The sequence below is a fragment of the Poeciliopsis prolifica genome, unplaced genomic scaffold, assembly GCF_027474105.1.
Source record: "Poeciliopsis prolifica strain line A6 unplaced genomic scaffold, Auburn_PproV2 SCAFFOLD002, whole genome shotgun sequence".
NCBI classification, from domain to species: domain Eukaryota; kingdom Metazoa; phylum Chordata; class Actinopteri; order Cyprinodontiformes; family Poeciliidae; genus Poeciliopsis; species Poeciliopsis prolifica.
Genome location: NW_026562377.1, coordinates 20,116,846 through 20,137,548, shown reverse-complemented (window position 1 = coordinate 20,137,548; position 20,703 = coordinate 20,116,846). Strand labels below are relative to the sequence as shown.

The 20,703-nt window shown below is 40.9% G+C and overlaps 2 protein-coding genes across 2 annotated transcripts in view; both read left to right on the top strand.

Annotated features, from left to right (window-relative positions):
- LOC129373196 (dynein axonemal heavy chain 8-like) overlaps positions 1–11,760 on the top strand; it is a 37,720-nt gene extending 25,960 nt beyond the window's left edge. The window contains 29 exon segments of the mRNA XM_055050972.1: positions 47–273; positions 379–497; positions 693–796; positions 1,440–1,616; positions 1,821–1,988; positions 2,101–2,316; positions 2,855–2,992; positions 3,304–3,431; positions 3,551–3,719; positions 3,805–3,960; positions 4,049–4,204; positions 4,876–5,058; positions 5,178–5,283; positions 5,364–5,616; positions 5,726–5,916; positions 5,997–6,118; positions 6,187–6,302; positions 6,398–6,600; positions 7,742–7,815; positions 8,277–8,429; positions 8,521–8,676; positions 9,545–9,661; positions 9,741–9,842; positions 9,934–10,094; positions 10,200–10,356; positions 10,439–10,591; positions 10,680–10,869; positions 11,086–11,207; positions 11,336–11,760. Coding sequence (XP_054906947.1) covers positions 47–273; positions 379–497; positions 693–796; positions 1,440–1,616; positions 1,821–1,988; positions 2,101–2,316; positions 2,855–2,992; positions 3,304–3,431; positions 3,551–3,719; positions 3,805–3,960; positions 4,049–4,204; positions 4,876–5,058; positions 5,178–5,283; positions 5,364–5,616; positions 5,726–5,916; positions 5,997–6,118; positions 6,187–6,302; positions 6,398–6,600; positions 7,742–7,815; positions 8,277–8,429; positions 8,521–8,676; positions 9,545–9,661; positions 9,741–9,842; positions 9,934–10,094; positions 10,200–10,356; positions 10,439–10,591; positions 10,680–10,869; positions 11,086–11,207; positions 11,336–11,623 — 4,605 coding nt within the window. The 3' untranslated portion in view covers positions 11,624–11,760.
- Positions 11,761–12,311: 551 nt separating this feature from the next.
- On the top strand, positions 12,312–17,479 carry ubxn6 (UBX domain protein 6). Its single transcript, XM_055058116.1, has 11 exons — positions 12,312–12,481; positions 12,803–12,957; positions 13,881–13,945; positions 14,036–14,158; positions 14,293–14,390; positions 14,550–14,625; positions 14,732–14,816; positions 15,098–15,317; positions 15,518–15,648; positions 15,809–15,957; positions 17,075–17,479. The coding sequence occupies exons 1-11, from the start codon at positions 12,399–12,401 to the stop codon at positions 17,201–17,203; spliced, it is 1,314 nt and encodes a 437-aa protein (XP_054914091.1). The 5' UTR covers positions 12,312–12,398; the 3' UTR covers positions 17,204–17,479.
- The last annotated feature ends 3,224 nt before the right edge of the window (positions 17,480–20,703 follow it).

Genomic DNA, 20,703 nt, shown 5'->3' with positions numbered 1-20,703 from the left:
GTTTTCATTTCATTCCAAGTGTGTGTTTTTTTTTTTTTTTTAATAGGTGGGACAGAAGTTTCGGTCCAGGTGTCAGAAGTTTCCAGGCTTGATATCTGGCTGTACAATGGACTGGTACAGCCCTTGGCCCAGTGAGGCCCTGGTAGCTGTATCCACCTATTTACTGTCAGAATTCCCAGTGGTTTGTTCTTCTGCTGTCAAGACTGCAATGATGACCACCATGGGAACTTACCACGACAGAGTATCTTCTGCTTGTGAAAGTTACTTTGAAAGGTTTTACATTTGTCTCTTGCATTCACACAAATAACATTTACTTCACATGATCCTGAAATATTTGTTGATAATGTGCATAATCGCAAAGTTTTGCTCATTTTTCAGCTTCCGCAGAAGAACTCACGTGACCCCAAAGTCTTACCTCTCTTTCATAAATGGTTATAAAATGTTATATTCTGAAAAGCACGAATTCATCAACACTCTGGCAGAGCGCATGAATGTTGGTAAGATGTTTAGGAAGCTAGGCTAGCCTGCTACTTACTAATTAACAGGAATAGATGTTTTTAATAAGTTCATTGTGCACGAGCTTGGCCTTTTGAACTTCCAGAAGACATTTTAATTTATTCAGATTTGCATGTATAAATGCTGCTAAACTTTTTTTTTAATGACTCAGGAAGGATTTTTATTAATATTTACAGGTTTAGGAAAACTGAAGGAGGCCAGTGAGTCTGTGGCACAACTATCAAAAGATCTTGAAGTGAAGGAAAAAGAGCTGGCTATTGCATCTATCAGAGCAGATGAGGTAAATGATGAACAGGCCAACCTATTGTTCCCTGCAGAAACATGAAACATGTACTCATAGTGGTTTTCTGTCGTCATAAAGGCTAAGTATAGCCTTTGATTTAAGGCTTGCTAAACACATGGTATCAACAGTAGTAACTTTAAGTAGTTTTTCTCGTGTATTAATCGATCTATAATACTGGCACGTTGTAATGTAATAAATTTTATCTACTCTGCTTCACAACGTTGGAATGATAAACTGACATTCTTCAAATATAGATGTTTTAACAGCGTCTTGAGTTTCAGAACTTTAGGTGGGCCCTTACAGCAATGCTTTTGTTGTTTCTTTTTAAGCTAGTTGGTTCTAGATTGGTTTATGAATTTACACTTATTTTCAGACAAGTTCTCTAAAATAAGCCCAAATCATCCCTCCTTAAGGCAACTGTCTTAAATGTTTTAAAATAATTTTAAATTGTGCGTTTGGAAATGTCTATTATTAATATATAGACAAATTATGGCAACTTATTTACTTTTTGGAGTCTTTCATTATCGTTTATTAAGGTTGTGTCTTGTAGATGACTATGTAAGAAAAAATAAATCCTGGGGTTTGAATTCTATGTCATATGTCTTGTTTTTTTTGGGTTTTTTTTTGCATTTAAAACTAGGTGTTAGCAGAGGTGACAGTTAGTGCTGAAGCGGCTACCAAAGTGAAGAATGAGGTCCAGGTTGTGAGGGATAAAGCCCAGAGACTTGTGGATGGAATTGAGAAGGAGAAAGCTGTAGCTGAGGGCAAACTGGAGGCAGCCAGGCCAGCTTTGGAAGAAGCAACAGCAGCATTGAACGTGAGATCTCTGTGACTTAAACTGGGGACTCTCTTCACATCTTACACACTCTTTCTTTTTCTTTTCTTTTTTTTAAATGAGATGTCCACACTAATGGTCTGGTTGTTATTGTATGACTGAAAGACAGGCTATGTTTTCTGGACCTGAACTTATTTGTATATCTACAACTTGAGCATTGTGCTAATTTTTTTTGGTATTTTGCAGACCATCAAACCAGCTGACATTGCCACAGTGAGAAAACTTGCTAAGCCTCCTCATTTGATTATGAGGATCATGGACTGTGTCCTGATTTTATTCACTAAAAAATTAGACACGGTTACTGTTGATCCTGAACGGCGCTGCATAAAACCGTCCTGGATAGAAGCAATGAAGGTAAAGGGAAAAGTTAAGTGCTCTTTTTAAACAACATAAAGGCATATAAGACTGGTCCATTAACAGCATCTTGTTTATCTTTGCAAATGGGATTTTTCTTTCTGCTCTTTAGCTCCTGAGTAGTCCTGGGTTCTTGACCTCCCTTCAGCAATTCCCCAAGGACCAAATCAACGACGAAACAGTCGAACTGCTTCAGCCATACTTTGAAATGGACGACTACACTATGGAGGCTGCCATGAAAGCGTGCGGCAACGTGGCTGGTCTGCTCGCATGGACACGTGCCATGGCCTCCTTCTTTTCCATTAACAAGGAGGTTTTGCCACTCAAGGTTTGTTTTTGAATATTTTCTGCTTTTACTTCGTATTTTAAGGGTATTGGGGAGGAGACGTGAGAGTGAGCTGGGATTGGCTTCCAAAAGTGATTCCTATCTCTTGAACCACAAACAGGACTTTATTGTATTCAGACCTTACGTGATGTTCCATTTCCAAGTAGTGCATAATTGTGAAGTTCAAGGAAAATTATGCAGGGCTTTTGTGTTTTACAGAATTTTCCTCTCACTTCACTATTATGTACTATTTTGTAAAAAAATATCACATAAAATTTGAATAAAATGCTTTTAATCTCAAATGTTTAAGTAGCAAGCAACTAGACTTCTGTTCTTATATCTGAAAGTAGTTTTACCTCTTCTTCAAACGCCTTCAAATACATTAGCTTGTAGATGTTATGACAAAATATTGAAATGTTCAAGGGCTGTATAATGTTTATTCAATGTTATGTACAAAAAATACACTTGCACTGAAAAAAATCTGGTATTGCCCACAGCCTGCTTTTATTTCTTAAGTTGTATCGTTATATTTTTCGTCCAGGCCAACCTGGCCATTCAAGAGAACCGCCTGAACTTGGCTAATAACGAGCTACGCAATGCTGAGGCCACGCTGGCTGAAAAGCAAGCAGAGTTTGACAAAGTCAAGGCTAAATGCGATGCTGCCATGAAGGAGAAACAGGTATGATCTACTCTTCAAAATAAAGTTTGCATTTAACAGTGTAATAAAATAATGTTTGTTTGTTTTTTGCCATATCCAAGAGCACACACTTTCAGACTGAAAGCAGGATTTTGTGTCTTTTGTTCTCAAAATTCGTAATGCTTGTTCTCAAAACTTTTGCTCTTTTTCAAATATTCACTGTGCTTTCTCAAACCTCAGAACTTTTCTGTTTGAGAACAAAGGACATGAAACCCTGCCTTCAGACTGAAAATGTGTGCTCTCGAGTTATGGCCGAAAAATTCCCCCTTAGACAACTATTGTTTTGTGCTCAGGACCTGTTGGATGACGCAGAGATGTGTAGGAATAAAATGCAGGCTGCATCTGCCTTGATAGATGGACTTAGTGGAGAGAAGGTTCGCTGGACAGAGCAGAGCAAAGAGTTTAAAGCTCAAATAAACAGGTTAATAAAAAAAAAAAAGGTCTTCCCATTGTAAATTGTATTATTGCAAGGGTAGGGGCTTACTTGAAATGCTAATTGCGTTAAATAAGAAATAAATTAACTTTTTTTTCCCCTCTTAGACTTATTGGGGATGTGCTCCAGCTTACTGGCTTCCTTTCATACTGCGGGCCATTCAATCAAAGTTACCGCGACAAGTTGCTGAAGGACTGGCAGGCAGAGCTCCTGAATGACAAAATCCCCTTCTCAGAAAATCTCAACATTATCTCTGCCCTGGTGGATCCTCCGACTGTAAGGATAGCAAGCATCCGGTTTGATTGCACGTCAGTGCTGGTTACAGACAAACTCTACTTAAGCTTCCCTGTTTGTCTTTTAGATAAGCGAGTGGAACCTCCAGGGACTTCCAGGAGACGACTTGTCCGTTCAGAATGGCATCGTTGTCACCAAAGCAACAAGATATCCCCTCCTTATAGATCCCCAGACCCAAGGAAAGTCATGGATTAAAAAAAAAGAAGCGGAAAATGAGCTCCAAGTAAACAGCCGAATCAAATTCAATTGTGTTGATCCCCTCCCCACCCCTTTGGTCACCCTAATTAAGGAAACTCTGATCTCTTGTCCAGGTCACTTCTCTCAACCATAAGTTCTTCCGTACACATTTGGAAGATTGTCTTTCTTTGGGGCGACCGCTGCTCATTGCAGATATATTTGAAGAGCTTGACCCGGCCCTGGATAATGTGCTTGAGAAAAACTTCATTAAATCTGGGACCAGTTTTAAGGTACTCAATTATCATGATTATGTGCATTATATCTGCATTTGGCAACTTTTATTTAAAAAAAAAAAAAAGTTTCTCTAATATGAGATAGATCATCTGTGGAAAAACTGGATCTGTTCTGCCTCCTTCCTGTGGTCCAACAGCTATCTGCAGAAATGCACCACTCGGTTAGAATGAATCAGACAGAGCCAGGAGGAGGTTGTTAGCGCTGCTAATCCCCTCGTGTTTGTGCTCCTCAGACCCTTCCACTTGCTCTCTGCTGCGGCACAGCCTCTTCCCCACAGCAGAGCCTTCTTTGAATGCGCCCTCTCATTAGCGTGGCCGCCATCAATGACAGTTGATAGACAGTTTTCCTGTAACACTAAGTTGTTTTTCTGAAGGACTTTCACCAGCTTACTTAACCCAACTGGCTCTGATTGGTTGGTTCTGACATTTCCGTAGATGGCAGTAGGACAACAGGGAGAAGGCAGAGAAGGTCTATTTTTCAGAGTCTGTCTCCCGTTGTTATAGGCCTGTCATGATAACACAAGGAGGCCTTGTTATGGCAACAAAGCCTACTTGTCAAAGTCAAGTTTGTAAAAGTTTTACGAAATATCCAAAAAAATAATATTTTTTACCTAGACAAATTATAAAAATGTTTCCACTCTTGGCTTCTTTGATCCATCTTGGTTTAGGTTAAAGTTGGAGACAAAGAGATAAGTATAATGGACGGTTTCCGGCTGTATATAACCACCAAACTGCCTAACCCAGCATACACCCCAGAAGTCAGTGCCAGGACATCTATCATTGATTTCACGGTCAACATGAAAGGTCTGGAGAACCAGCTGCTAGGGCGAGTCATCCTCAAGGAGAAACAAGTGAGTGCTTGCTTTGTTTATTAGAATTTTATTCCATTTTAAAATGTATTGCTGATTAAAAAGATGTTGTCATTTTTGCTGTCAGACACTCTGATCTTTGGTTGGATTTTGTTGAACAGGAACTAGAAGCAGAAAGATTGAAGCTAATGGAGGACGTAACTGCCAATAAGAGAAGGATGCAGGAACTGGAAGACAACCTGCTATACAAACTCAGCTCCACTAAAGGTAGTACAGCTGTTGGTGTACACTTCTCTTAAGAGTTTTGACTCATTCCTGATGGATTGTTTGCGCTTTTGTGACTAAAGGTTCACTGGTTGATGATGAGTCCATGATCGGGATCCTGCGAACAACAAAGCAAACTGCTGCTAAAGTTAGTGAAAAGTTAAGTGTGGCGGCAGAAGCTGAGGCAAAAATCAATTTGGCTCAGGCGGAATATCGTCCCGTTGCCTCTCGCGGCAGCATTCTTTATTTCCTCATCACAGAAATGAGCATGGTCAATGTCATGTACCAGACCTCCCTGGGTCAGTTCCTCAAAGTATTCGATATATCCCTTGAAAGGTAAGCCTTCGCCAAGGCTGGATTTTGCACAGAAAACCTTATGTGTTTAGCACATGCTTTTGAAAATTAGAAATTTTATTGCCAACATTTATTGACTGTGCCTTCGCAGGTCTGAAAAGTCCTCCAAAACCCAAACTCGAATTGCAAACATCATTGAATTTTTGACTTTTGAAGTGTTCAAATACACAATCAGAGGCCTTTATGAAAACCACAAGTTTGTCTTCACGCTCTTGTTGGCCCTTAAGATTGACTTGCAGAATAACAAAATCGAACACAGCAAGTTTCAGATACTGATCAAAGGTATGAACAGTCATTAGCTGGTCTATTTGTTATGATATGCTGTTACGTAATAGTAATAATATCTCTGGAAACACATATAGGTGGTGCAGCTCTAGACTTAAAGACCTGTCCTCCAAAGCCATTTAAGTGGATACTGGATATGGTGTGGCTGAACTTGGTGGAACTCAGCAAACTGACACAGTTTGCTAATATCCTAAACCAGGCAAGGCCCTACACCTGAATCTTTTGTAGCTCATACTGTATCGGTGCTGATAGTGGTGCAATTTGTAGGTGACCCAAAGTGAGAAAAGCTGGAAACATTGGCTAAATCTTGATGCCCCAGAGGAAGGTATCATTCCTGATGGATACAACTCAGTCGACGTCTTCCACAAACTTTTGCTGATAAGGTGGGATTTATTTATTTATTTATTTATTTTTGGCTTTCCCTCTTCTGTATGCCTTTAAACATAAAATACAGCAGTTACCACATTTCATCCTGCAGATCCTGGTGCCCTGATCGAACCTTGTCTCAAGCCATGAAGTATGTAGAAGACTCAATGGGCGCCAGATTTGCCGAACCTGTGATCTTGAATCTTCATGGCACTTGGGAGGAAAGTGACGCTCGAACGCCCCTAATTTGCTTCCTCTCCATGGGCTCCGATCCCACCGATCAAATTGAAGCCCTTGCCAAAAGACTGGAACTTGGTGAGTCCTCCTCTCCTGCTAGATGTGAATATTTTTAGCTTCCCGTATTATCCCTAAAACTGCATGTCATAAGATTATTTCGACCACATTTACACTTAGAAAAATAACTCCTGCCTTTACTCTTTCCTAGGCTGTTCAGCTGTAACATTTTTAACATTTTTACAACTTCAAGTAGATTCCTTCTCAGGCCTGAAATAATTAATCGGATTAATTATGATGAATTGATACCGGTAATTGAGATAATCACCAACTAATTTAGTAATGGGTTAATCCTTAACTAGAGTACACAGACTGAAAAAAAAGTGTATTTGCTAAAAGAACAAAGTTCTCAGAGCAGCCTAAAATGTACAAAAATATATGTACATTTTGCATTTTATAAAAAAAAGGAAAAAAAAACAAAAACAACCTTTGTAAAAATGCTCTACTTAAAACCCTTCAAGTGTCATAGTTTTAGCTCCACCCAGTTGAAGTTCTGTAAAAACAAAAAAATTATTAAGCACCTTTTGCTATCTACTTACTAATTGTAGATAGCAAAAAAATCAATAGATTAGCCCTTCAAAAGAAAAAGGTTTTTCACGTTGATGTGAAAAGTGTGTTTTTAGCTACAGTATATATGGATTCTTTTATACGACTGATCAAGCGTACACAAAAGGAATTCTATTTTTGTTGCATTTTAGGCAATAAAGTTCTTATTTTCTCATTTAAGGAGCTAAATTATTTATTTGCATCGTTTGATGTATTTCTAATATTGTATAAAAAGGGCTAAAAGTGAAGTCTTTTTGATTAATTGGCAGAATAATCATGGATTAATCAATAATTAAAATAATTGTTAGTTGCAGCCACACTCCATTTACTTTTAAGCAAACTGCAAACTTAATAACACTTAATAACGCCAACATGTATGCAGTCTGAGTATGACAGAATTCACACCGTCCTATGTATCATGGCATTAACGATAATTTTGTGATTTTTTGTTTTTGTTATGCGAAGCACCTTGAACCGCCTTGCTGATGAAATGTGCTACACAAATAAACTTGATTAACTGATTGATTAAAGATGGATGAGTGGGTAATAAAACTAGAACATTGCAATGCAAATAAAGTCGAATGAGTTTTGCCGATGTACATGTTGTGTTTTATAGACTGCAGAGCAATATCAATGGGACAAGGACAAGAGGTCCACGCTAGGAAGCTTATCAAGACATCAATGACGGAGGTATATTTACTCTATGTGGGATATTGTCTTCAGTTCACCCTAACTGACTTTAGCTGTTAAAGTGCTGGTGTAAAGCCAATACATAATACACAGCCTTACAAGTTATTAAACTCATGTGTCTAAAATCAGTGCATTAAATTCAGTTCCCCTCCAGGAGATGATTTTACTGCTCTTCCCTTTCTGCTCTCTTTCAACATTTCTTTTCTGTTCGTCTGATTGGTGAATTTGCTATTTCTTCTTCCTGTTGACACTGATGATTTGTCATACCTAAAGGGACGGACTGAAAATTTAGACTTAAAGTGGATCTTTCACTTTAAACTCATGTTGGAGCCTTTGTATAGCAACGGCTCAAAAAAATTCATACCACTGGAAAATTGAACAACTCTCTCCACAAACCCTTTTCCAGGTCAAAGCCAAGACTCTGCCAGATTATTGAACATCTAACTTGATCTGTTGTACAGGGAGGCTGGGTCCTTCTGCAGAATTGTCACCTGGGGTTAGAGTTCATGGACGAGCTGCTCGAAACGGTCACGGTGACTGAGGTCGTGCATGAGACTTTCAGAGTGTGGATCACCACAGAACCACACAATAAGTTCTCTATTACACTCCTGCAGGTAACACAGAGTAAACTTTACATTCTGTCCTACTGGTAACTTAAGCAACTAGTATAGCACACAAACATCCTTCTCCTCTTTGTCCCCTTAGTCTTCTATCAAGTTTACCAACGATCCGCCACAGGGAATACGTGCTGGCTTAAAACGAACATTTGCAGGAATCTCACAGCACCAGCTGGAAGCCAGCAACCTGCCCATGTGGAAGCCCTTGCTGTACGGTGTGGCCTTTCTTCACACTGCAGTGCAGGTGATTGTCTTCAAACGATATTGCTGCCTTTTTATTATTATTATTATTATTATTATTATTATTAAGATGTGCATAACATATGACAGAGTACTGTGTAAGAAAATGAAAAATAGAAAATTATGAGAATAAAGTCAAAGTGATACAAGGATGAAGTCATAACATTGTGACTTGTACTTGAAATATTTTGACTTTATTCTTGTAATAATATGACTGTTCTTACAAAGATAAAATTTCAACTTACTACGTCAATACTCTCGTAATAATAGATGCAGACCGGCAAGAACAAAAAATATGCTTTGACAAAATTAGTAACTTGTAAATAACCGGAACTTTGTTTAATATACAGTCCACTGAAAATGTTGAAAATGCCTTTTTTTGGGAAAACTGGGTTGAAAAAATGTATACTTTAGAGCAGTGGTTCCCAGATATGATCCTTAAGCACTCCTAGTTTGCATATTTAGATGTATCTCTGTTCTGGCACACTTGATTCAAATGACCGCATAATGTCCTCTGCACCCACCAAATGCTGCAGAAGCCTGTTAATCCCTCATTCATTTAAGTTAGGAGTTTGGAAGCAAGGAGACACTGAAGACATGCAGGGCTGATGCTTGATGAGCCAGTTTGGGAACCGCTGCTTTAGAGTAAAGTTTGAAATGTTTTTATTTATTTTTTTTTTTTGTCTTGTTAGTTGAGCTTTAAAGTTGTATTGAGATAATTTGAGTATTCCAGTAGAACGTAGTCTTTAAAAAAACACACACAACGAGCATTTAACATCTAAGATGTTTTTTAAAAATGTCTGCAGTTCCTGATTGTCTATGACGGTCTAGTCAGCAAGGGGAATTTAAGGCTGTTGCTTTTTTTGTCACAGGAACGCCGCAAATTTGGGCCTTTGGGTTGGAACATACCTTACGAGTTCAACTCGGCCGATTTCTCTGCAAGTGTGGAATTTGTTGAGAGACACTTGGATGATTGTGGGCCCAAGCAGGTAAGGATGAATCAAAAACGGTCCGAATGTCTGAAGGTCTCTGCCGAATTCATTAGTTTGTCCTTTTTTCCCTCCGCAGGATGTTTCATGGGTAACGGTGCGATACATGCTCGCTGAAGTGCAATACGGAGGAAGGGTCACAGACGACTACGATAAACGCCTGCTGAAGTGTTTTGCTCGTGTACAGTTCCCAGTCTTGTCCTAATTAGTTCCTACATGTCCACTATTGTAACGTTTATGAAATATGTAAGACTATATGCTTTTAACTACAGGTGTGGTTCAGTAAGAAGATGCTAGACCCATCATTTGTCTTCTACACGGGCTACAGAATCCCTGTTTGTGAGACAGTTGAGGAGTACATGAATTACATCCAGAGCTTGCCTCCTCTTGATGCGCCCGAAGCGTTGGGCCTGCATTCTAATGCCGATATCACGTAAGATGCTGAATTTATGGGAAGCGCCATCCCCGTTAAGAGCAAAAACCTGACGTCCGACATGGCAAGCGTCACATTTCTGCTGCATTTTACAACATTTCATAGATATCAGGCAAATACGTCCGCTGAAGTGTTGGACACGATCACCAATATTCAGCCGAAGGAAAGCGGAGGAGGCTCAGGTGCAACTCGAGAGTCCATTGTTTACAACATGGCAGAAGACATGTTGGAGAAATTGCCTGAGGATTATGTGCCACATGAGGTCGGGTTTAACCTGATTTGTTTTTTAATTGCGCTAGTTCTTTTCTCCACAAAATCTGGAATGTGTATTTTCTTGAATGAAGGTCAAAGCCAGGTTGCAGAAGATGGGCGCTCTAAACCCGATGATTATCTTCCTGCGTCAGGAAGTGGATCGAATGCAGAGAATAATCACTGTGGTGCGGACTAGTCTGAGTGACCTGAAGTTGGCTATTGACGGCACTATAATCATGAGCGACGTAAGACTTCTGTTTGCGAATATTTTCTTGTTCATTTCAGCATACGTTCTTTGATGAGCTCCCTGCTGAGCTATACTGTCTTTCCTAGAACCTCCGTGACGCCCTGGACAACATTTTTGACGCCCGTGTTCCCAGCCTGTGGAAGAACATGTCCTGGGAGTCTTCCACTTTGGGCTTTTGGTTCACCGAACTTCTTGAGAGAAACAAGCAGTTCGACAGCTGGGTGTCTGAAGGCAGACCAAAAACCTTCTGGATGACTGGGTTCTTTAATCCACAGGGTGAGTTTTATTAAGCTGACGCAGATTTACACTGACGTTCTGACTAACTAGACAAGAACTAGAAAATATTCCACATTTCTTGTCAACAAGGCAGCAAGAAGAAGAAAGTTTGTCTCCCCACAAATTCAAGACAGAGTTTATTTTTTTCGGTTTTTAAAAACTATTTTGTAATTGGTTAATTGACTGACTGATGCCATCACCCTGTAATGTCTATAGGTTTTCTCACAGCCATGAGGCAAGAAGTAACCAGGGCCAACAAAGGCTGGGCTTTGGACACCGTCACACTTAACAACAAAGTTTTGAAAAAGGCAAGGGATGAAATCACTGCCCCACCCACGGTGAGTTTCTTGCCACCTTTTGTGCGGCAGCCATAGCCGTGAGGAGCAATAACAGCAGGTGTATCTGCAAGGGGAAAAAAACAAAACAAAAAAAAAGCAACTAAACCGAAACTTCATTTCCTTAACAGGAGGGAGTTTACGTCCACGGTTTGTACCTGGAAGGTGCCGGCTGGAACAGAAAGAACATCCATCTTAGTGAGCCCTCACCCAAAGTGTTGTTCACCCCCATGCCTGTGATCCACATGTTTGCCATCAGATCCACTGCGCCCCTTGACCCTAAGCTTTATAGCTGTCCAATCTACAAGAAATCAAGGCGAACGGACCAGAACTACATCACAGCAGTGGCGTTGCCGACCATCCTGTCACCAGATCACTGGATCATGCGCGGGGTCGCTCTGCTCTGCGACATCACATAAACATAGGCTGCGTCGTCTTAATGCCGTCAAGGTGTTCAGTAACTATGTGCGTATTCACATTTGTCTCTCATTCAATGCTGGACACCTTTGCTTCTTGTTATTCTAAATCAGTAAATAAACATTTGTCTGAAAGCATATTTTATGTTTTGAAAGATCTCATTCATTTATACTAAGTGGTGTAGTTGCTAAAAAAAAAGTACAAGCGAATAAGGCGACGCAGGTGTTTTAGAAGCTGCTGCTCTGCTTGGAGTTTCACACACAAACATTTCCCTGGTTACCGTTTCTGTTTATTTCACCTTTCTGGGGTAAATCTTCGAGGGCGGACAGGCCAAGACTGGCCTGGAAAAGATCCGAGCAGTATTCTAGAAAGCAGTTCCAGAATACTGTCTCCTCTATTTGCAAAACTCTACACAAAATTCATCCTCAGCACCGATAACATGCTTGTGAGAAACGTGGCCGCAGAGTATATGAGAGAGAATCAGCCAGAAGACGAGCAGCTTAGCCTGAAGAATAGCTTCCAGGCTCCCAACAGTGTTCTAACATTATTCATGAAGTGTCAGAAAACATCACATTGTTTTTTCTTTAAATTTGGTCAATTAGTTCTATTCCCTACCACAAGGGGGCGACGTAACTATTTCGAGAGGCGGAAGCAGAGTTTTTTTTTTATGGATTTTGTTTTGGTTCTTCTCCCATCTCCTAGCTAAGTAGCTCGCTGCTGTAGAGCTGCTGTTAATTAATTGCTGATGTTTTTATGTTTAATTGACAACTCCAGAAGATGAAGAAGTTATTTGAGGACTTTAAAAAGGACATAAAATTTAAATCTGCAGGACCCGGGAAGAAGTTAACAGAAGATGCAAGGCAAATATAACAATTTATTGCTTTCTGCGGTGCTAACTATTGATTTAAAAAAAAAAATCACAATGTTGGCTTTCTTGCGCAGTTTCTTTATTTATTTATCTGCGAGTAGATCACTAAAGTAATGCAAAGACGGCGGGAAACGCCCAGCTAACTTTGACCAGCAGATAATCCATCAACAAGCTTAAATCGCTAAGTAAAGAAGCCACCTGAGAACTAAAAGACGAACCATTTCTGTCGTCTGTGATTAACTTGACTATTACATGTTGTGACTCGAGGCGGTCTGACCTGAACTCATGACATGCTGGATGTTCGCTTCCGCAGCAAGCCTGCGGTGGCGCCGAGCAGCTGCAGCACCAAGCAGAGCCGGCACGCTCCCAGCGAGGGAGCGCAGAGGGCAGGGGCCGCGGCCCTGGCCCGGGTCGAGCAGAAGCAGCGGCCCAAGGTGCACACCTCTCAGGACGCCATCAGGAACCAAGGTGAGAAACGCACCGTCACCTGAACCCGGACTCACCGAGTACCGTTTTGGTCAATACAGTAACTAATGCAACAACTTGGTGTTTTAGCAAATGGATTATTATATTGATTATTCTGAAGATGAACCAAATACAAGAATTGACCCATTCTCTGGATTGTTTTTATTTTTGCCACTTGAACCCTTTTTTATATACAGTATTCAAAATACATTTAAATAAACAACGCAATTCCTTTTTCAAGCAAAAATAAACCCAGTTGCCTAAACTCAATTCCAGAATTCCTTTTTGTGTATGTTTGATTATTTGTGGCAAAGGATACAGCTGCTTTCTGCATCCTCTGCTTATAACTAAAAATATTTGATAGGAATAACAATCATATATGATTATTCTTAAATGTCTGGAAAAAGACTCTGTATTGCACTATCCCTCCAGCCTTTCATCAATTCTTCCATCCATCGAATGCCCCATCTATGTCCTTCCTCCCCTCTGTTCTTTCACCTGCCAATCTGTTCATCCATCCCACTGTCAGACCATGAATTTATTCTGGATTCTTCCCACTATATGTCTTTCCATCTATGTGTTCTTTTACATCTGTCCATTTTTACTTCCACCCATTCATCCAACCCACTTTCTGGTTTATTTTTATTTTATTTTGCAGCATCTGTATTTAGAAAGTAGTTCTTTGTTTTTATTCACCCTTCAGCAACTGTCATGAAATAGACTGAGCACTCTGCATAAAACCTGTTGAAAAACCTTCAGAAGATGCAAATATAAACATTTGATGAAAAGAGCTGCTAGTCTTTAGCAGCAGTCCAGAGTCACAGCTACTGTGTACAGTAAAGCAAAAACTAATCGCTTAAGATTTTTGTTTAGTCTTGCAAGAATCTGCTGAAGTAATACCAGTTTCCTCTGCTTTCCTTTCACAGTTAAAAGAGAACTGGAGGTGGAGGCAGCAGCGCTGGCCGAGAAGGAAAATGCAGTCACAGTGGAGGTGCGTCCAGGCTCAGTGCTTTTAACACTTTATTTAATGAGCAAAAAAAGTTGAACAGCTGCAGTTACTGACAGTCATTTTCTGCTCCAGGGATCCAAAGTGAAAGACCCGGCCTGCCTCTCTGTGTCCGGCGTCTACTTCACCTGCCCTCTCACCGGAGCCACGTTAACCAAGAGTCAGAGGGACGTGCACATTAAAGAGGCCATTCTGATGGTACGTGTCCTCAGCTCTTTGAAAGCACAATATGCCTGAAGGGTTTTCTAAACGTAACAAGGTGATTTAGAGCCAGATTAAATGTAATCCTGCTGGTGTTGTTGGCAAAACACGGGGTGCGTTTTTACCGTCAGCGCTTCGAAGAGGACGACATCGAGGCTTCGGTTATGATGGTCCACACATTCAACAAAGACAGAGAGAAAGTGAAAGCAGCTGTGGACATCATCAGCAAGTAAATCTTGAATATATTATATTATTTTTGCTTATATATGTTCATATTTTTACCTAATCCATTTTTTTTCTGCTCCTCCCCCACATACCAGTCTTTCTTCTACCTTATATATATATATTTTTTTTAAAAGCTTATTTCATCTGATTTTTTTTTTAACAGGTATGTTGACAATATATGTAAGAATCCATCAGAGGAGAAATACAGAAAGATAAAAGTTAGCAACAAGGTGTTCCAGGTGAGCTCAAAGCCAACGTTCAGAACTAGGAAAATGTGGGGAAAAAAAAAAAAAAATTGGAATCATTTTTAAACATTTTAAAAATCACTCCTCAATTTTGTTACAGGAAAAAGTACGTCCTGTGGAGGGCAGTCGGGAGTTTCTGCAGGCTTTGGGCTTTATAAGTGTCATGCTGCCTGTCGAGGGCCAAGGTGAGTTTCTCCCGCTGTTTTCATCCCAGTGCCTTAAAAAGTCTTCATAGCATTTTAGTGAAGTGGAATGAAAAACTGATGCAGAGTTTTTCCCCCCCAAAAAAACCCAAAATCTTCACAAATAAAATATAAAAAGTCTTAACACGTTTTCACATTCACCCTTTGTAGACTCTGATGCCCTAAAATAAAACCAAAAGCCTTTAAAAATTCGACTTGCAAAACAGCAGCGCTTAGTCGGCGTGTGCCTTTTGTAACCCGTGTTTACGTTCGACGGGGATCAGAGGAGGAAGAGGAGTTCCTGGTGCTGCCGGAGCAGAGTGACGACGCCCTGGAGTTGATGAAGGAGCGGAGGGACCGCCTTCAGAGGGGAGAGCCGGTCAGAGCCCAGCTGGACCGGAAGCCTCAGGCTTTCCGACCGTCTCCCAACGCGCAGCGCTTCGAGCTGCCGCCCGAGTTCTACAACCTGTCGGCGGAGGAGCTGAAGAAGGACCAGCAGCAGAGGTGACGTCGCCGCAAGCAAAACACGAAATCTTTCCATGTGCTTTTTGGTCCAGTTTCCGGTGCGAACGTGTCAGTGCACTTGAAACACAACAAAGCTGACTTAGAAGACACTTTTCAGCAAGAAATACGAGCTTGTTTGAAGTAGACAATTTGCCAGCCCCACCGGCGGGTCGTTTCACTCACTACGTGTTTTTCCCCAGATCGGAGCTGGTGGAGAAGAACGCCATGCTTCGCACAAAAGCCATGAGGGAGAGAGAGGAGCAGAGGGAGAGGAGGAAATACAACTACACCCTGCTCAGAGTCAGGCTGCCTGATGGGAACCTGCTGCAGGGTACGCAGCAGCCAGGCCTCAGTGAACAGCTTAGTGTTAGCGGCTGCACTGACGGGCATAAAGAGTTGCGGCGTTTGAGTTCCCTTTAGGATCAGTAAAGCATTTACTTATTTACGTTTTGAGCTGAGCTGAATTGAGCGGTGTGTGACGTCTCTTCCAGCCACGTTTTACGCCTGGGACCGTCTGCCGGCGCTCTTCGAATTCGTCCGGGAGTCTCTGGTGGACGGCTGGCAGCCGTTTGAGCTCATCGCCCCCGGAGGGCAGAAGCTGCAGGAGTCCGAGGAGGTCACTCTGGTCGAGTGTAACTTGGTGAGTTGAAGGTTCGCGTCGGAAACGAGCGATGCAAAGCACACTCAAAGCTGCAGGGTGTACCTTTTTAAATACATGGGGGGGGGTTTATGCATTTGCCGAAACTATACATGTTTCCATTGGCCATATAATTGCGCAAATTTGAATGATGAAAATAAATGAATTGATTAGTGGAAATGTGTCAATTAAAAAAAACAAGAAACAGGTTTTTTGCTAAAAGTTTTTTGCGGCACAACGACGGGGTTGCATCAGAATTAGTGTCATTTGGCAAAACTGCAATGGAAAGATTGTTTAATGATTAACAAACTTATTCACATGTGATCTAAACCTTCTTTGAATGGAAACGACGCCTTTTCGACATCAGTGGAACATCGACAGTTTTGCACACATTTGTAATAGAAACGCAGCTAATCGATGACAATCTGTTTTTCACAGATCATCTCTTTCATGTTATTCTGTCAAATTTGAACAAACATGTAAAAAAAAAAAAAAGACATCACTGCACTTAAGTGACAGATCAGATAAATCATCCATCCTGTTGCGGTTACATCAGTTTGACGTGTTCAGTTTATTTGGATGCAGTTATTTATTTTTAAGGAGTCTAATTTTCCCTAAATGCGCTGCTTGACCGAACTGGATTTATATCAGCCTGGTTTATTTGACCAGCGAGTTAAAACTTATTTAAGTTTGAACTTCAAACCGGCTTTATCAGACGGGACCTCTGCAGTTCTCGGAGCGACGCCTCGCCAGAACAAAGAAGTGCTTAGAAAAGGTTTGACTTTTCCAAATCTGAACATTGTAAGGAACTGCAAGTTTCGTTTGGGTGAACGTGAAGGCTGTTGTTTGTTCTGGGTTTTATTTAGGGGTATCAGAGTACAGAGAACTAAAACTAAAAAAAACTATTAGCAGTTTTTAGTTGTTAAAAAAGGAACTAAAACCATGTATCCCATTCCAATCACTGCACAATCATGCTGTATGTTATGTTGGCTGCTCACATAAAATCAATTGAATTCTGTTGTTGTAACGTCACAAACACGAGGAAGTGTAATGAGTACGAATGCGAGACAAGTAGGAGGAATGTGTTTTAACCTCTGTTATTTTTATTACTGCCGTTTAGGTCCCCGCTGCCCTGCTCACGTTTGCCTGGGATGCAGCCGTGCAGGCGGACATCGCCGCTGCAGGCGGGAGGAGCTCCGCCGCCCTCCTCAAACCGGAGCTGCAGGACAGAATTCAAACCCTGAACTGAGAGGGCGCCCTCTGACCCCTACTACCTCCTCCCTCTTCCTCACTCACTGCTGAGGTGAAGTTGCCCCTTGGAGTAGTGCTGTGTTTATTTTTACAAATTCTACTTAAAGTTAAAGATGGTAGCGCGGCGGCAACTTCACCCTAAGGGATTTGTTTTAAACCTACTCGTCTCTCTCTCTCTCTCTCTGTCTTTCTCTCTCTCTCTCTCTCTCTGACTCTCTCCATGCGGGGACGCAGATCTCAGCAGCCATTTGTATTAAAGGAGCGACTACTAACATGTAACGGACTCGTTTGTCTGCCTTCCCCCCCCCTCGGTGTCTTGGCTCATTGTAGAAGTTGCGTAGTTCGGTTCGGCGGTTTACCGGAAGTCTTGAAGCGACCGCTTTCTTTCGTCAGTGTTCCAGGTGAACTCCGTGTCGGCCGTGTGAATGAACTCGTCACGTGACTCCGTACCAGTAACCGTGAGCTCCTGCTGCCTGCTGGTCGTCCGCTCGGCCGTAGCGTGCCGCTCTTTCCCGTGTTGTACAGCAGACTCTGCAGCCTCAGTGGGAGCACGAGACCATTGATGAATCAGAAGTCAAATGTTGTTTTTATATATATATATATACATATGTTGACCGGACGGACGCGGAGAGTTTAATAGCAGTACTTAACGTCACGCTGCTCGCTTGTGCATCTTAATGAACTAGAGGAACCTTGAAAAGGTTTGATTCAGTTTGGTTAATTAAAGCTTGCAGCTATGAAAACTGCAAATTCAGTTTAAATTAAAGTTTTCAAAATGTATTTTGATGGAAATGTCAGCCTACAGAAGTAACCTTTCTAATATAGACATATATAAAATTTATATATATATATCTATATCTATATCTATATATATATATATGTGTGTGTGTGTGTGTGTGTGTGTGTGTGTGTGTGTGTGTGTGTGTGTGTGTGTGTGTGTGTGTGTGTGTGTGTGTAGCAGTGTTGTAGCCACTGCTCCAAACTGGAGCAGTGGCTACAACAGATCCCAGGAACAACATCAGACATCTCAGTCCAGAAATGTGCAGTCCTTGGCACAGCCAAGATACTGCAGGACCCTCAAGCTCCCAGGCCTCTGGTAGAGGACCCGAGCTCAGAGGATAAGAACCACCCGCGGTGGGTGAGAAGGGAATTTTATATATATATATATATATATATATATATATATATATATATATATATATATATATATATAAAATTTTTCTTTTTTGCACTGACTTTCCACTTCATAAAACCCCAAATCATCACTAACTGGAAACTTTCCACCCTTTCCTGAAGCATGTTGGATTTTGGGCATCGCCACGCTGCCCTCCACACTCCAAAATCTTAATTCCAAGTAAATCGCAAAATGCAATTTTGCAATTTATTTGGGTCAACTGCTTTAGTCTCTGTCACATCTTGAAGCTCCTCAAACAAATGATTTCTGTGTTTAAAAAAAATTTTTTTTGATTTTCTCAGAAACTGAATCTTTGGGTTTTCACGAGCTGCGAGACATAATTATCAAACTTAAAAACAAATGCCTGAAATAATCAGCTGAGGTGTGTTGGACCTGCAGAGTAAGAGTCTGAATTTTAAAATCACTGAAGAATAATCTAATTAATTGAGAAGCACCTGTACTTTAGCTGTTAAAAGCACTTTGAAGGATCATTTAAGACCTGCAGAAAAACTAAAGACGGGTTTATTTTGTGATAAAACTCTCTTCATTATAGGCACTATGGGCATAAACGATAATAATCCACTAACTATTATGGATTATCAGTAAAGCTTATGTTGTCTCCATCATTAATTTAGCTTTTTGTTTTCTCTGCTGAAATGTGTTTTGTCGAACATTGCGGTTCTACCTTGAAGTCTCGTGTTTTGAGGGTTCACATTAAACGTATGGGAGCAATCACCAAGTAGATTTGCAACAGTATGTTTATTTCGTTCTGCCTCTCCTCACTCAGTTGTTGCTTCTTGTTTGAGATTCTTCTCTCTGCAGTACAAAATATTGAAATCACGTGTTCTCCAGGATTATCACATCTCCACGTTTCAATCTTCCACCTCATAACTTGCAGGTTGTTTTGCATATAATGACTGATAAAACAGTCATGAATAATTTGAACGTCTTTATTTTATGTTATATTTAGTGCAGCTGCCAGTCAAAAGAGGGAAGATTTTCCGTTGAAATCCTGATATTTGTGAAGGAAACTCGCCGCTCGTTTCTCCACTCTTCCACTTGTAGCTCGACGACCTGCCACCAACACACACACACATACACACACACACGGGTTTCAATATTTGATCAGCATTGTAGCTTTCTTTCATAAATTATTGAGCAGCTGTGATTTAAATGTCATGCTTTGAGTTGTGCTGTTGTTTTTCAACCTGCCTGTTCTAAAGAGACTCCCTACTGCAGTTCTTTCTTTAATAAAAGTCCTAAGTCTGTATGTGTTGTTTCTTTAGAGGAGCCTTTGAGTGAGCAGCCTGTTTTTACATTACTGCATGAATGGTGGGGGGGGGGGAATAAGGCCAGCATTAGCAAGTCATTAAATGAGGTAATTATCAAATTCCATGGTTGTGCGTCACATAAATAAGGCCTTATTGCTGCAGAAGGCATTTTTTATTTGTACATATTTGCTAAAACTCACCATTTTATGGCCGCATAAGGAGACAGAAACACATTGGCTGATCCCGGTCAGAAGCAGCCAATCAAAGCCAGCCGGAATGACATAGCAATGCTAAATGTGCTAATGGCAGAGGAACAACTCTCCATTACAGGAAAATAACATTTTAACTTCTGTCATTGATGGCTATGCTAACTAGCATTAGCATTCCTGGCAGGTTCTGTTGTGAGGAACAAGCTGTCGCCCCGCGGTCTCAAACTCCAGTCCTTCAACTTTTGGATGTCTCTGCTTCAGAACACCTGTCCCCAATATTAGCTCATTAGCACTAGCCTGACCACATGCTAGTGAGCCTGTTTAGCCCATTAATTCACTCAACAGATGCATCTAAAAGTTACAAAACTTTCTCTCTGGGCTTTCAATAATGCAGTTTGAGACCACTGAGTGTGTGGTGCAGCAAAGGGCAGGAGGAAGGGTGTGAGCAACCGAGCTTGATTGACAGCGCCAAGACACTCCTCTCTGATGGAGCGGTGTAATTTTACAATCTGCAGTACGAGCTTTTTTTTCCTCACAGATTACTGGTCTTAGCATCAGGACATAGTTTTTAATAATATAAAATTATTTCGTTTATTTGGGCTGGACGCACATCGACACACAAACTGGGCAAAACATCAGTCCCATGTGTGCGTCATAGTCTAACAGCTAATTTGCAGCACTTGTCGCTAGGTCTTTCAAACAGTATCTCTAAAAAAAATTGAAGCGAAATAAAACTTGTGCATTTAAAGCTACATACTGTAGTTTTAAATTTTAGACAGAACTAATCATTTAGTGAATTCCACAACAAAAGAAAGTTGGCACACGACAGAAAAAAACGTATATA